Source organism: Hypanus sabinus, chromosome 4, assembly GCF_030144855.1.
Source record: "Hypanus sabinus isolate sHypSab1 chromosome 4, sHypSab1.hap1, whole genome shotgun sequence".
NCBI classification, from domain to species: Eukaryota; Metazoa; Chordata; class Chondrichthyes; order Myliobatiformes; family Dasyatidae; genus Hypanus; species Hypanus sabinus.
In genome coordinates, this window is record NC_082709.1 from 60945550 (window position 1) to 60961671 (window position 16122).

At 44.9% G+C, this 16122-nt stretch overlaps 1 protein-coding gene across 1 annotated transcript in view; it reads left to right on the forward strand.

Moving 5' to 3' along the window:
* Positions 1-14729, forward strand: part of LOC132392121 (cyclic nucleotide-binding domain-containing protein 2-like) — a 39344-nt gene extending 24615 nt beyond the window's left edge. The window contains exons 7-15 of the mRNA XM_059965970.1: positions 358-514; positions 753-904; positions 2452-2581; positions 5536-5650; positions 7212-7467; positions 8777-8827; positions 9107-9254; positions 11710-11873; positions 13264-14729. Of these exons, the coding sequence (XP_059821953.1) occupies positions 358-514; positions 753-904; positions 2452-2581; positions 5536-5650; positions 7212-7467; positions 8777-8827; positions 9107-9254; positions 11710-11873; positions 13264-13591 (1501 nt within the window). The 3' untranslated portion in view covers positions 13592-14729. The remainder of the gene's footprint in view (positions 1-357; positions 515-752; positions 905-2451; positions 2582-5535; positions 5651-7211; positions 7468-8776; positions 8828-9106; positions 9255-11709; positions 11874-13263) is intronic.
* Positions 14730-16122: the final 1393 nt, after the last annotated feature.

A 16122-nucleotide genomic window follows, 5' to 3' on the forward strand; every position in this document is an offset into this window, starting at 1 on the left:
CTCCTTGTCGAACTCTGTCCTCAAGCTCATTGGAGATTTTCATTCCAATTTGTTATTCATTATTCCTGGAATGGCTTCCTCCCTCCAAGGCTCCATGCTGTAGAATTCCTCACCCAAACCCCCAGGACTGTCCCCAGTCTCTCGCTTTGAAATTTTTCATGCAAGCCCATCCCTTTGGCTCTGCGACCTGCCTCTCTCTCTCTACCTTGTTATCCACCCTCATTAAGCAGCAACGCTGTGTAAGGCCAGCAGTTATCGTGTGCGGCCGGTTTGCGGGGGGGGCGAAACGAAGGGTAGTGGGTAATGGAAAGGGGAACGTTGGAGTGACGCTGAAGGTTTTTGTTGCTCCTTCCCCAGGTTCAGGAGGAGGAGGGTGATCATGAGGAAAGGTGATCCTGCACACAGTTTCTACTTCATCTACTCTGGGGGTGTGAGCTTCACAACAGACCAGGACGGGAGCAGTGCGTTTAAGGAGGAACAGCCAGCTGATATACGCAAGGGGGCCAGCTTCGGAGTGAGTATTCTCAGTGTATGTTCCTGCGTAGGGCATGTTACAGATAGGGAAGTGTGTGTGTGGGTGTAGATTACAGAGATGAGGAATCCACTGAGTCAAAATGTACTGCAATTAGGGATCCTGCTGGGCCCAGAATGGCCGCCTCCCTGAATGATCTCCAGCGGCTGACGTTGCCACAGGCACATCCTGTTTGCTTCAAGTTCAGGGACCTGATGAAACTCACTGGCTCCCCCTGCAGGAGATCCCTGTGTTGAAGCGCTTGCGAAGGAACTTCACTGCGGTCTGTGTGGAGGACACAGAGCTGTTGGTTGTGGACCGAGAGGACTTCTTTGCAAACAAGCTCGACCAGGTGTTGGCGGAGGAGGCTCATCGTCGCTTTATTTTCTTCAGGTGGAGTCATTCTCCTACTTTTACGTTGACTGTCTTATTTACCAAGCTAAAAACAAAGGAAGCATATTTTTTTGAGTGATATGGTCTGATTTGCAAAGGAGATAAAAAGCAGTCACTATGTGTGTTGTGGCCTGGGGAAAAGTACACATTCAGGACAACAACTACTTTTTCAGGTTTTAATTCCTTTATCTGGTTTAGATGCTTAAGTGCCAGAAGAGGGTCTTAAAACAAAATGAACGACTTTACAATTGGGTCCTGCCATTACAATCTCCATTTAACCTTCAATCCACACACTTGTGTATTGACCAATTGCGTATGCAGTATAAAAATACAAAGAAAATAGCACAAATCTAACACAGTACTAATACAGTAGTGGCAATTCTGAAGGAAAACAATACAAACAGCATTAGAATCCCTCAACCCTGGACCTTGTACATCGCAGCAAAAAATGTAAGCGAGAACATCTCATCTAAGATGACTACTACTCTTTAGTACACACATGCTGAACCCCCAAACGGAGACTAAACATTCACGTTACGTGGTTACGTGCACAATCAGTCATGATACAATAAAGTTAGACAGAAGATACACTTTGGCACAACTTTTACAAGATATTGCCCAGTAGTTAAATTACAGGAAGACTGACTTACTTGGCCGGTGAGGAACTTTGCAAGCCACACTATCCAGCGTCACGTTCTTTACTCGTGAAAATCTAAAGCATCCACATGTAAAACATGTCAAGTTACCGATGTTCTCGATTCATCAACAAGCATAAACGAATTCACATAGATATTGTAAATTAATGCTCACCTTTCCTCACCATGCCTAGCATCTCTGGGAGGAACTCAATTCCAAAGCCCCACCAGCTCCTGTAGCAGAAAACAAAATGGTCTCCCTGCTATCCCGCGCGTGCGTAATGACGTCATCATCTCCACTTAAGGGCACAGACAACTATTCTAGCATTACCCGGATGAATGCCAGTACACTTTTTAAATGATAATGAATAGCATTCTATAGTCACCCAGTTACATGTGCACTTGGGAACTAGTCACAGTGCCAGAGACCCGGGTTCAGTCCTAACCTGGGGTGCTGTCTGTGTGGAGTTTGCACAGCTTCTCGGTGACTGCTTGGCTTTCCTCTGGGTGTTCCCATTTCCTCCCACACCCCACAGGTTGGTTTGTTAATTTGCCTGTGTAAATTGCCCTTTTGTGTAGGTGAGTGGCAGTGTCCAGGGGTAGTTGCTGGGACTGTGGGAAGAATGAAGTGAGATCTGTAACTCCACAAGCAGCCTGCTCTCCTCACAGGTTATGGAGTCTGCTCCTGTTGCCTTTCTGTTTCCTGGTGCAGCCTATTTGTGGGACGTGCAACCAGAAGTTGCCAGTGGGTCCTTTGTACATAGACCCCAAATTTAGGTAGCTCGAGGTTTGGAGATGTCCACAGCTGCAGACTTGTGAGAGCGCTTTACTGATCATTATGGACTCGGGAACACCCAGTCTACTTCATTTCTAAAAAATTAAATATAAACACAACTTCATTTGTTCTTCCAGGTCACTCAGCCTTCTGCAGTCCCTGCCCGACAGTTCCATTGAGGTCTTGTCCGACCATTCAACAACTGAAGAGTTCCTCTATGGCCAGGTTATTCCACACAATATAGACAACCTTATTTTTGTGATCAAGGTGAATGCTTAGAGCTAAAATCACCAGTTCCTAGACTTGTCCTTTGTGTTTACAGGTTAGTTTTCAGATGCTGCATTGCCAGAACTTGTTTAGAATAGTGATGCCAGATTTTGGATGTTATGTTTTATTCATGATCAATATCATGTTAATATTTTGGAATTTATTTGGGATCCTAGGATAAAGTGCCTATAGCTACATTTAAAACACAGTCCATGCAATGGGACTCCACGGCCACTTAAAAGATTCGATGAGCAATTATGATAGTTACTTGGAATTGTTAAAGGCTTAAGCGATCATAGCAATTAAATTTTTCACAAGGCAAACCTTTCTTCAAATTGGTAGTTTATACACATTTAACTTGCTGCTGTTTGCAAATTTTCATCCTGTCCCCAACAGTTTTCCCTCCGTTTAATTGCACAAATATCCCTGGAACGTAGGAGAATGAGGGGAGAGATGATAGGGGTGAACAAAATTATGAGGGGTAAGCAGGCTTTTCCCACTGAGGTTGGATGAGACTAGAACTAGAAGTCAGAGAAGAAGGGTGAAAGGTGAAATATTTAAGGGAACTTTTCACTTAGAAGGTGGTGAGAGCATGGAACAAGCTGCCCGTGGAAGTGGTTTGATTTCAACATTGAAGAGAAATTTGAGTAAGTACGTCAATAGGAAGGGTTTGCAGGGCTACAGTCCAGATATGGGTCAATTGGACGAGGCAGTATAACAGTTCACCATGTATTAGATGGGCTGAAGAGCCTGTTTCTGTGCTGTACTGCAGTATGACTCTAATGCTACGTCCACACTACAGCGGATAAATCCGTAACCGAAGCTTTTTCTTTTCGTTTTTATCCTCCATCCACACTAAAATGGCAAGACGGCAACAAGACTGAAGCCAGAAGAGTTAGAAATGTACTCACCAAATACTTTGACCCATAACTTACTAAATAAATAAGCATTCTCACTTTGCCCTGTTTTCTGTCCTTGCTCGTATGAAGGTGGTTTACCTATTTATGCAAGTAAGTAAGTAATACGTTATTTTCACCAGACAATTGATACTAGAGCTTACAATCATCACAGCAATATTTGATTCTGTGCTTCGTGCTCCCTGGAGTACAAATTGATAGTAAGTATAATAAAAATTTAAATTATAAATCATAAATTAAAAATAGAAAAGCGAAAGTAAGGTAATGCAAGAAAAACCAAGAGACAGGTCCGGAAATTTGGAAGGTACGGCCCAGATCCGGGTCAGGATCCGTTCAGCAGTCTTATCACAGTTGGAAAGAAGCTGTTCCCAAATCTGGCCGTACGAGTCTTCAAGCTCCTGAACCTTCTCCCGGAGAGAAGAGAGACAAAAAGTGTGTTGGCTGGGTGGGTCGTGTCCTTGATTATCCTGGCAGAACTGCTCCAACAGCGTGCAGTGTAAAGTGAGTCCAAGGATGGAAGGTTGGTTTGTGTGATGTGCTGGGCTATGTTCACGATCTTCTGCAGCTTCTTCCAGTCTTGGACAGGACAACTTCCATACCAGGTTGTGATGCACCCTAGAAGAATGCTTTCTACGGTGCATCTATAAAAATTAGTGAGGGTTTTAGGGGACAGACCAAATTTTTTCAGCTTTCTCAGGAAGTAAAGGCGCTGGTGGGCCTTCTTGGCAGTGGACTCTGCTTGGTTAGACCAAGTCAGGTCATTTGTGATATTCACCCCGAGGAACTTAAAGCTTTTGATCTGTTTCACCTGCGCACCACCGATGTAGATGGGGTAGTGTGGTCCGCTACTCCTTCTGAAGTCAACAACCAATTCTTTCATCTTGCTGACGTTGAGGGATAGGTTATTGTCTTCGCACCATGCCACCAGGTTCTTAATTTCCTCTCTCTACTCAAACTCATCATTACTGAGATACGGCCTACAGTTGTGGTGTCATCAGCAAACTTGTATATTGAGTTTGATGGAAACTTGGCTACACAATCATGGGTGTACAATGAGTACAGCAGGGGGCTGAGTACACAGCCTTGTGGGGCACCAGTGCTTCTCTGAGAAGTACTTCTTTGACAATAGATGTGTGACAGCCTAATGTAACATTGTATGGAAATACAAGATAATACTAATGCAGACATGTTTTATACATTTAACAAGGGGCTTTATTAATGCAACAGAGTTCGTCAGTTTTTCGATGTTCATCATCAGCCGGGTCATGCAGTCCATGAACTTCCTGTCGGTTGCCTCCGTACGCTCCAGTATTTGTTTTTTATTTAGCTTTAAGTCCTCCTGTGCGAGAGCCAACAGCTGTCCATCATTTAAGTTTTTCTAGTCTGTAACTAAACTCTTTCACAGCGAGATTTGACACCAAACATGTCACTTGCTTTCAGTAGATGTATCCTGTGCATGCGCAGTAGATGGAGATTCGCCAAATTATCCATTTTTAATATGGACAGAGATATTTTTAAAAACACCTAGTGTTTTTACGCAAAACTGGCATTTTCAAAATTATCCAGTCTAGTGTGGACGTAGCCTAAATCAACACAACATTTACCTTTTCTCTACTCGCAATTCTCAATGCAAGTTCCGATGGTGCAGCTTTGTGTCACGTAAAATTGTGACACGTTTTCTAGGAATGCAACTCTCTGCTTCCATAACTGGGAGGGGTCACCTGTGTAACCTTGTTGAGCCGAGAAAAGAAGAACCAGTTCTTCCTGATGGAACGTCCTCCTTCCTTTCTACCTGCTGACCATCAACCATCATGAGTTACACATGAAATGCATGCTGAAGGAGTGGTGTGAGCATTCCTGATGCTGATTGGCTGCCTGCTGTTTGTCCCACTTCCGTTATGGGTGGTTTGTTCCTACTTTATACCATTAACACCCATCAACCAGCCCCTTGCTCCCTCTGGCTCCTGAACCCTCATATTTGGGGGTTCCCACTTCCCTCCCCCAGGACCCTCTCTGATTATCTCTGTCCATCTACAGGGCCGCTTTGTGATACTGCGACTGGTGGATCTCTCTCAGTGTATTTCCTACCACAGATTCATTGACCGGGAGTTTCCCTTCATCAAAAGCACCCACAAAGGCATGGAGTCCATTGGTGAGAACTGGGAAACAGTTGAATGCACGGGGAGCTGCTCTGGGAATGACCCTGGCTGGTGGAATTATCTGAGCTTTAGCTATTGGAAGACTGGGGTGGGAGAGAGGTTTTTGGAAGCTGGTGAACACACCATTGTACCACTGGTGGTCAGGTTACAATCCACTGAGAACTGGAGCTGATAAAGTTAAACAGCAAGGGCTGTTCATTGTAGTTTTAAATTCCTTGGGGTGTAGGAGGATGACTGGACACATGCGTAATGATGTGTGGATGCTGGCAATCTGAAATTAAAATAGAAAATCTCAGGTCAAGTAGGGAGAAACAATCATTAACTCTTCAGGTCAGTGACCCTTCCTAATGAGGTGTTCAAGGTAAATAATGGATTTGAAGGGTAGACGTAGGGAAGCTACCTCCCATGGTAAGGGACAAGAGGGTGTAAAGCAAAAACCCTACCATGTTTATATTCCTTTCTATACGGAGTCATGGAATTGTGAGGTGAGGGCCTCCGTCGGTCAGAGTTGACCATGGATATTGCCGTTAAGTTGGGTCAGATTTGCTGGTGATGACACAGGCTGGATTTGGGGGTGCCCTGACGGCACGGGAAGGTAGGTATTGTCACTGCGCACTGCACTCTGCCTGAGCGAAGAGAGTGAGAGTGAACATGGTCACTGACATAACAGAGCCTGGGTGCATAGGCAGGCAGTGGCCCGCGTGCAAGCCCAGAGATCCAGGTGACGGTGCAGATGGATAGTGCGGTCAGGGCAGGTGGTTTTCCGTCCACGCTAATGAAACGTTGGTTGTGGCTCAGCAGGAGAACTGTGTGTAGTTCTGGTCACCACTCAGCAATGCAGGGAAGGGTCACCGGGACGTCACTTAGGATCGAGCTGTTTTGGTTACAGAGGGAGAGTGGAGAGGTCAAACCTATTGTCTCTTAAGCAAAAGTTAAAAGGGAACGTGTAAAATGTAAAATTATGAGCGGTATAAATAAGATACACCATAGGAAATGTTTCCCTTATCAGAAGTGAAAGAAGCTAAAGGACCTAGTAGGCTTGAGGTAAGGGGTGAGGATTTGGAGAGGATTTGTAGGAGATTGTTTTCACTTGGAAAGCGGTGGGCATCTGAAATGCTTTTGCTGACAGAGGGGAGTCACTCTCAGCATTGAAGAAGTGTCTAGACAGGAACTTGAAGAACATAGACCATTAAAGCAGAGTACAGGCCCTTTGGACCATGATGTTGTGCCCCCCTAAGATCAATCTAACCTTTCCCTCTCACATAACCCTCCATCTTCCTATCATCCATGTGCCACTTGCATTAATGGCTTCAGGCCAAGTGCTGGGAGAGGGAAGTGATGGGTTTCCATGCTGTATGTTGCTATTACCCCACCTTGACGGTGACGACTCAGGCCACAGTCGAATGGCATCGTTAAAGGGAGTGGCTAAATTAGTTTAATGTTTGAGACTGGCTTAACCATTGATTAAATTGGCTTGGGTCTTCTAACTGACTTAAAGATGTCCTTGCTTGGAGATGTTGTGAAGTAGATGTATTTCATTGTTTTTAATGACAGCTACTTTTAAGATTGATAAAGGATTGCTGAACTTAACGAGTCGAAGAGCTTCATTGTATCGGCAGCAGAAACAACTGCCTAACCTGTCAAATAAGGGAGACCCTTCTAAGAGCTTTAGACAATCCCATCCAGGCAACAAGAAGAAAGATGGCGAAGATCCTTGGCTAAGTAATTCCTCTGTGATGCAGGATTCAACACCTTTTGGTTCAACTCCAAATATAATGATGAAACAGTGGAATCCTCAAAACATGGGCAGGTACACTTGTCAATGTAACTTATGCAATTTGATGACTCATCATTAATGTTAGTGAAGCCACTAACCGTGTTTCTTGGAATATTTAACCCTCCCCCCTCCCCCTCACCAAGCCACTTAAATAATATTGAAGTGGGTTTTTAGAATGTTAGAAAGTTTTTGGCAAGAAAAGGCCATTTGGTTCAACAAAGCTTGCCAAATTCCTATTCACATAGTGTATTGAAATAACTATTGAGTTTATATTTGTAAGTGTCTAAGGTACTACTGCCAACTACACAACTAGGTAGTTTGTTCCATGTGTCCACAACTCGCTGTGTAAAGAAAAGCTTCCTGATGTTAATCTGAAATCTCCCTTTGGCCGGTCTCCACCTGTGGTCCTGCGTCCTTGATGTTGGATTAATTTTGAAGAAGCAGCTGGAATCCTTACTTATACCCCTAATGATTTTGAACACTTCTATCATGGCTCCTCTCATTCTATGTCTACTTAGGCTAAAAAGATTTAATTTGTCCAATCTTTCTTTATAACTCATACCCTGAAGACCTGGAGTGAGTCTAGTCACCCTTCTCTGAACTCTCTCTAGTGCTTTAACACCCTTACACAATATGGAGACCAAAACTGTACACAGTACTCAAGGTGTGGCTTCAAAAACCCATAATACAGCTTCAGGGAAATGTCTCTAGACTTGAACACCACCGTGTGCATTATATAGCCCACTGTTCTATTAGCCTTCCTAATCGCTTCTGTGCACTGCCTGGATGTTGATAGCGATGAGTCTGCCAGGACACCCAAATCCTCATACAGTGCACTTTCTAACTCAAGACCCTCCATGTATATTTTTATATGTAATACTTCACATTTACTTACATTAAATTTCATCTGCCATTTATCTCCCCACATCTCAATTTTGTTTAGATCTTACTGTATTGATTCTGCTGCCTGAATGTTATCAGCCCGTCCACCGAATTTTGTGTCATTGGCAAACTTTACTAGTTTATTTGTTATGTGCTTATCCAAATCATTAATATAAATTGAAAACAGCAGCGGTCCCAAAATTTCAAACGTAGACAGGCCTCCCCTCTTGTTAGAGCTTCCTAAGAGGAGGAGAGACAGCTGTAGGTTTAGCAAGTCCAAGGGTTTAGGACAGGAAAGAGAAACTTCTGGAAAATCTCAGCAGGTCAGGTAGCAACTGTGGGGGAGAGAAGCGGTTCATGATACAGCCCTGCTGGGGTTTCTCCAGAAATTTCGGTTTCTGTTTCAAATTTCCAGCATTTGCAGATGGTTAAAAATGACTTCCTTTCATTTGAGTTTCAGTCTTGAAGATACTGCCATCAGAACCGGAATGTACAGCCCCTTTGGCTCACGGTGAGTGAATTATAAAAGTAAATGTGCAAGGTGGCAGTAATCTGATCTCACTCCTTCAATAAGACTGTGGATACTCATTCAATTAAATTTAGGGAAATGGTACTAAGAATAGCCATAAATGATTTAGGCTTGAGTGGCAGATGGAATGTTACTACATTCCCACTTATTAATTTTCCTTAAATCACTTGAAGGTCAGAGTCGGCTCTGGATAAGTGGCCGTAGGTTAAACTATAGAAAAACCTGTTTGTAATCCCATGATCTATTTCCCTGTGCTTGCAGTGCCGTCAGCGTACTTTCCGAAGACATTCCCTTGACCTCGAGGAAGCTGTCCCGGCAGTTTTCCGCCACTCGCCTTTCACAGCTCCCCAAAGCCCTGGCAGTCGCTGTCTACATGCAGGTAGATTCAATTCTACCGGGAGATGTCTTTGTAAGTTTTTACCGTGGAGCTTTATTTGTCACGTGTACATCAAAACGTGTTGTTTGCATCAAAGTCCAATACAGTCAGTTGTGCTGGGGAGAGCTCGCAGGTGTCGTCCTGTTTCTGGCGCCATCTCAGCATGCCCACAACTTGCTGAGCCTAACCCGTGAATGTGGGGGAAGTCGGAGCACCCAGAGGGTGTGCACACAGTCACGGGGAGAGCATGCAGGAACTGAGCCCGGTCTTGTAGCTGGTGCTGTAAAGCGAGATATTGACCATTACATTACTGTGCCATCCACACTTTGAAAGTGTCCCAAAATCTCTAGCAGACTAAACGATAATAGTGTTCACCACCTCCGACAATTTGTTGTCAGCAAAACCCATGTGGGAGAATCGAAGAGATTCGCAGTGTGGGAACAGGCAGTTTACCCCACGGAGTCCATGCCAACTGTTAACTACTCATTTTTCACTGTTGCTACATTATTCCCACGTTAAAAGTTTGTCCCACATTCTCACCAAATCTGCCACTCACCTAACTTACAGCACATCTCCGGGAAGTGGGAGGAAACTGGAGCACCAGGGTGAGGTCCGTATGGTGGTCAGAAGAAAGTGCAGACAGAGCTGGAGGTCAGAATTGAACCTGGGCCTCTGGTGTTGTGAGGCGATGGCTTTACCAGCTCTGCCTTTGTGCCCTCTGAATGTATCATGACTGCAGTAGCGCTGCTACCGTTATTGAAGCTACCGCTTTGGCCACATCTCCACAGCTAACCTTTTGCAGTACTGCTAATTGCACTCGATTCACCTTGGTCCATCCTGTGGAAAAGAGACCAGAGCCCAGGGTTGCCAGGGCCCTGAGATTGTTCAGGCTAATCTCCAGAGTGTGGCTGCAATCAAATCTAGGAGAGAAATCGCAGCAGCAGTAAAATCTCAGTGATTTTTGACAATGTTCCCTGAACGTTTCTAGAACATAGAATAGTACATGCACTTCAGCCTATGATGTTGTGCTAACTTACTAATCTTTGTATAGTAAAGGTTGAATAATCCTTAATCCGATTATTCAGAAATCTGGGACCCTTCATCAGAATTGGGAAAAAGAACAAAATTAGTTAGTTTTAGTTAGCAGAAAAGTGTGGGCAGGAGTATATGTAGAGCAGAGGGAATAACTGATAAGAAGAGACCAAATGGCTTAATGGGGCATTTAAAATCAGATTAAGCTTCTTGTTTGTGCAACCCAAGGGGTGTTGCTAACTGCAAAGCAGATGCCTGCTCGGACACTTGGCTTTGTCACAAGGAACGGGCTTCAGTACCACGTCTGGATGTTATCCACTCCTGTAAGATTGAGATCTTTATCTCACAAGAAGCATCAAATCATAGTTAAGGAGACAAGTCCTTCAGCCCATCTTTTTCATGTCGGTCAAGGTGATGAGCTGGTTTCCCTACCCTGCATTTGGTCCCTGACACTCCAAACCCTTCCTATCCATGTACTTGTCCAGATGTCAGTTTGGTTGGCTGAGGTAAAGATGGGGGCAAAGACAGGGCCTCAGCATTAGGCCTCGTCTGATTATGCCACTTGTACTCTCACATGGCTTCACCTTTGCCGGTGTTCCACCATTCCAATAGTTATTTAATGGGCCAGCCAGTCACAACCGGCTGTGGCAGGTCAGGATTGTTCGCTTTGGTCTGTCCATAGCATGCTACCCTCACCACCATGCCTCAAGATGTAGCTTCTGTACATTGGCTTGTTACTTTGAATTGCTGCTTGAACCCTCAAACAAAGGTTGGGATTCCAGTTGGCACTCGCAAGAGAGGGATAACCAAGTCAGGAAGCTGCTGTGGGATGCTGTGGTGCTGTGGTGCTGTGGTCTGAGTGCCTTCCACCGAAAGCATCTATAGATCTGATAAAAGATGGATGCCTTATCTTGGATCCCATTCAGCACAGTGGCAGTGTCACTCAACATGATAGACTGGGTAGGCTGGGTTTGTTAATCTTGGAGCAGCGGAGGTTGAGAAGGGACCTGTTTGTGTGTGTGGGGGCTGGGGGAGGCTGGGGGACTACAGAATGATGAGGAACATGGGGTAAATAGTGAGGAACTTTTCCCCCTTAGCAGAAGTGCCCACAACCCAAGGGCATAGGTTTAAGCTAAAGGAGATAACATAAGAAATAGGAGCAGGAGTAGGCCATCTGGCCCTAAAAGAAAGGAATTGAAGAGCATTTGAGGAACTTTTTAACCCAGAGGGGTGGTTAGAATCTGTAATATACTGTCCAATGAAGCAAGGGCTCTCAGGGCACCCAGAAATTAATTATATTTGAAGCCCCATGGCACAGAAAGTGAAGGCCAAGTACAGGGAAATGGGTTGGCACAGACAGAGTGGGCTGAAGGGCCTGTATGGCTCTTTGCGCTACATTTGATGTTGCGGCCAGCTGACTGAGGCTCCTAACAGCAATGCTGCTTCCTGCCTGCAGGGCTTGCATCAATACTTCAAGCCCAATAACCTTAAGGACAAGCGGGCCTTCAACATCAAGAGCGTAGGCACCAAGGTTGTGAGGATTGACATGGAGACCTTTGCCAAAATAGCCGACCACAAAACCCTGCAGAAGGTCAAGAACCTGCAGTCTGTTTACCCCAGGTGAGAAGAGAGGGTGCAGTGGAGGGAGGGGGAGGAACGTGCAGGTGGGGCGTCGTGTGCCAGTGACTGACCAGCTCTGCCGTGGCAGGCAGGCCCAAGGCAACTTCCTGACAGGGAAGGAGGGATTAAGCAGAAGTCAGATATAAAGTGCACAGTTCAGTGCATTGTTCCACAGAACAGGGTGTTCGGGCCGCAGAGTTGTGCCAATCTTTTAACCTGCTCAAGATCAATCCATCTGTCCCCTCCCAAATGGCCCTCCATTTCTCTTTCAACTGCACGCCAATCGAAGTGTTTCTTAAATGCCCCCTAATGTATCAGTCTCTACCACCACCCCTGGCAGCACCCACTGGTCTCTGTGTAAAACATACCTCTGACGTCCCCTCCTGACGCACCATCACCTTTAAACTATGCCACCTTGTAATAGCCATTACCTCCCTGCAAAAAACTGGAAGCTCCTTGTGCTCAGTATCTTCCCCAGAGTGATAAAATGGACCAAATTATGTGTCGTCAGCCTACAGACACCAAAGGAACTTTATTATTATTTATGTGTTCAAGGTATGTGGGCATTTCCCCACCATCTGTTGCCTTTGAGAAGATGGTGGCGAGCTTTCTTCCTGAACTGCTGCAGCCCCTGCGCGGTGGCTGCACCCACCACTCTGCTAGGGAGGGAGCTCCACCATGTTGACCCAGCCACAGCGAAGGAATGGTGATAATATTTCCAGATCAGGATGGTGCCCAGCCTGGAGGTAGCTCCCAGTTGGTGGCTCCCATGTTTGTTATTTATGCCCCAAATTCCCTGCGCTTTTAGTCCTCTTGCCCCTCTGGCTCCTTGGGGAGTTGCTGCAGTGCGCCCACACTGCAGTCAGTGGCAGTGTGGGTGAGAGGATGCGGATGGACTGCCCCTCTCTATGTGTATGGTGTCGAGTTTCCCGAGTTGTTGTTGAAACTGACAGAACTGGAGGTTGTGTCTCTGGTACCACCGTACGACACTGTTTTCCAACTGTATACATACCCATGTTTGTTATTTATGCCCCAAATTCAACCGTTCTTTGACAGGAGCCAGATCACATCGCTCGCACCCTCTGCTGTGAACTCCCTGTGGGCAGTCACTTCACTGCTGTTCTTCTGACAACCATTGCTCAAAGTTCAGAGTAAATTTGTTATCAGAGTACATATGTCACTGTATACTACCCTGAAGTTCATTTCTTATAGGCATTTATAGGAAAATAAAGAAATACAATAGAAATTACTGACAAAGACTGACAAACATCCAATGTGCAAAGGAGAATAAATGGTGAAAATAATAAATAAAGAAGTAAATAAATAATACTGAGAAGAAGTTGTAGAGTTCTTGAGACTAATGGCCGTTTTCACTCCCTTTTGCTTACAGCGATAACAAGCTCTGCGAGCTCTTCATCAGAAATAACTTCTGGAAAACCTTTAAGAAGGAGATGATTGCCAAGATCACCAGCACTTCTCGCCGACATTCAACCGTTGGGAAAGCTCCCTTGTCGGGGCAAGGGGAGGCCATGTATGAGATTGACAAAACTGGCCTTCTGAACCTTCCCGAGATTGCCACCAATCCATATTCTGTTTTCTCAAAGCCTTCATATTACGTGACTCCAGTTCAAAGGGACTTCAAATTACCAGAGGTAGATCTCCAGTTAATACACGGTGTAGAAAAGATTCCGTCTAATTTGAAGCACATATTGTTCTGATCAGGTCACTGGTGTCCCGGTTCACTCTTTCATTTCCTTGCTGCCATTACTCCTGTCTCGTTTTATTTTTTTTCCCTCAACACAGTGTTCATTGTATGGGGATTTTTCCCACAATCTTTGTTCTTTCATACATATGCACCCTATTTTGTCACAATTCCATCAAGAACCTGCTCCTACAAAGGCCCAGTGCTATTCAAACTTAACGTCGTGAAGAAGCAATAAGATCCAAACTACTAAAATACAAAGCCATACGATAAAACCCAGAAATTTACACTCATTGTTATAACCTTCCTGTACCATTGACCCACCATTAGGGCCATAAACACAAAAAATCAGAGCCATTTGCACAAGATTCAATGAAACAAACTCAACACAAAGATTGAATGCCTTAAGGCTGAATGGTATGAGATCCAATGATTATAGAACCCAATGTCATAGAACAGTATCATGGACTACACTGTAAGACAAATACCACAGACACAATCATATCCACTCCACTGCTTCCATTTAAGACCAAATAATATGGACATAGTGTAATAAATATGCAAAACAATAAGCCAAAACTCCTTAACTTGCAATGCCACAAGATCTAATCATAAAGACCCCACACTTGTAAGACTAAGTGCCTTAAGACCCTGTAGTATGAACCCCATGCCATAAAGATGCAATGCTCTAAGTCAGTAAGACACAGTCATAAACACTTCAAAGTGGTACCGAAGACTATTAGACCTGATGCCTCAAGATCCAATGCAGCTGCCCCCGTGTCAGATCTTTGAATCCCAAGCTCACAAGCCCCAGGGCCATCTAAAGTCAAAGCCAGAACGATCCACTTCCACACACACAAAATGGGATGGTATCACAATGTTGTAAAGTCTCATTGTTATGTGGACCCAGAGTCAGAAGGGCTCACTGTCACTCCACTGGAATTAATCAGAGGGACACTCTTCCTCTTTGTGGTACCAGGAGAAGCTATTACAAAAAGCCATACAAATTTATCCTCAAACTGAATAGAAGGGCCTATCTGGGTTTTGTGTAGATGCTGGAGCTCGAGCCCATCCCTGGCTAGATTTGACCGAGCTTGTCCGATAACTCCAGATGAAGAAGTTGACAGTAGGAATATCGTAATGTTGGCGATGCAAAATAAACTTCTAAAAAGCAGCTTATTCTGGTAGCTTTGAGTAATTCGTAGGACTGAAGTTACTGGGGCTGGGTGAACTTTGAGGTCGGCATTTCCAGACACGTTGCAGTCTCAACAGCACCTGAACCGTTAAACAGAGGATCACAGAGTGTGGGGTGGTGGCAGGGAGAGGGGAGAGAGGGGTGCAGGGTGAGAAATCCGGTGGTGGCACAGATACATCAACATCCAGAATGCTCTTTGCCAGGAAAACTGGTGAGGAATGAGGGGTGAAATGCTGAGCTGAGAGGCTCGGGGCTGGGCAGCTAAACTGGAAACAAGAAGATCACAGGAATGCAAGACAAGTAGGAGCAGGGGTAGGTCACCGGGTCCCTCATTCCTGCCACGCCATTTGACACAACCTACCCCAGCCTTGACACACACCTCAAAATCTCCCAATCCTTCAAAAATATACCTGCCTCCATTTTCAGTACTTAGAATGATCTGGCCCCCCTGGGGCAGCAAATTCCAGAAACTCACCAGCCTCTGAAAGTAGAAATCTCTACCTATCTCAGTTTTAAATGACTGACCCCTTCCCACCTTATTTTCTCTTGTCCATGACACTCCCACTAGTAGAATCGTTTTAACATCTCCCACTTAAATCTCCTTTAGCATCTTATATGATTCAATAAGATCATCCCTCAGTCTTCTGAACTCTATACAATAAACTCCTGTAAATGGGCTTTAGTCTAGTGAACCTCCTTTATGTTGCCTCCCAAGCTGCTATGCACTAAGTGGCCACTTTATTAGGTACACCTGTACACCTACTAGTTAATGCAAATATCCAATCAGCCAATCATGAGGCAGCAGCGCGGTGCATAAAAGCATACAGGCATGATCAAAAGATTTAGTTACAGTATTGTTCAGACCAAACATAAGAATGGGGAAGAGATCAGGATGGTTTGAGCATCTCAAACTAATCTGGGATTTTCATGTGCATCAGTCTCTAAAATCTCTAAAAATCACCCAGTGAGCAGCAGTTCCATGGATGAGAGAGGCCAGACGAGAACGACCAGCCTGGTTCAAGCCAACAGGCAGGCGACAGTAACTCAAATAACCACACGTTACAACAGTGGTGTGCGGAAGAGCAGAATGCACAGCATGTCGAACGTTGACGTGGAATGGCCACAGCAACAGAAGACCACGAACATATACTCAGTGGCCACAGGAGGTACCTAATAGAGTGGCCACTGTATGTCCTTTGTTGGGTAGACAGGTACTGTGGCCTCAGCAACATTCAGTCCAATTGTAACATGAACTCTAAATTGTACAGTGTGATGATTAAGATGCAACCAGAGTGCCACCTTCTGGCCATGTGCAGAATAGCATGAAGGCGGAGTAATGAGACAATGAGCAA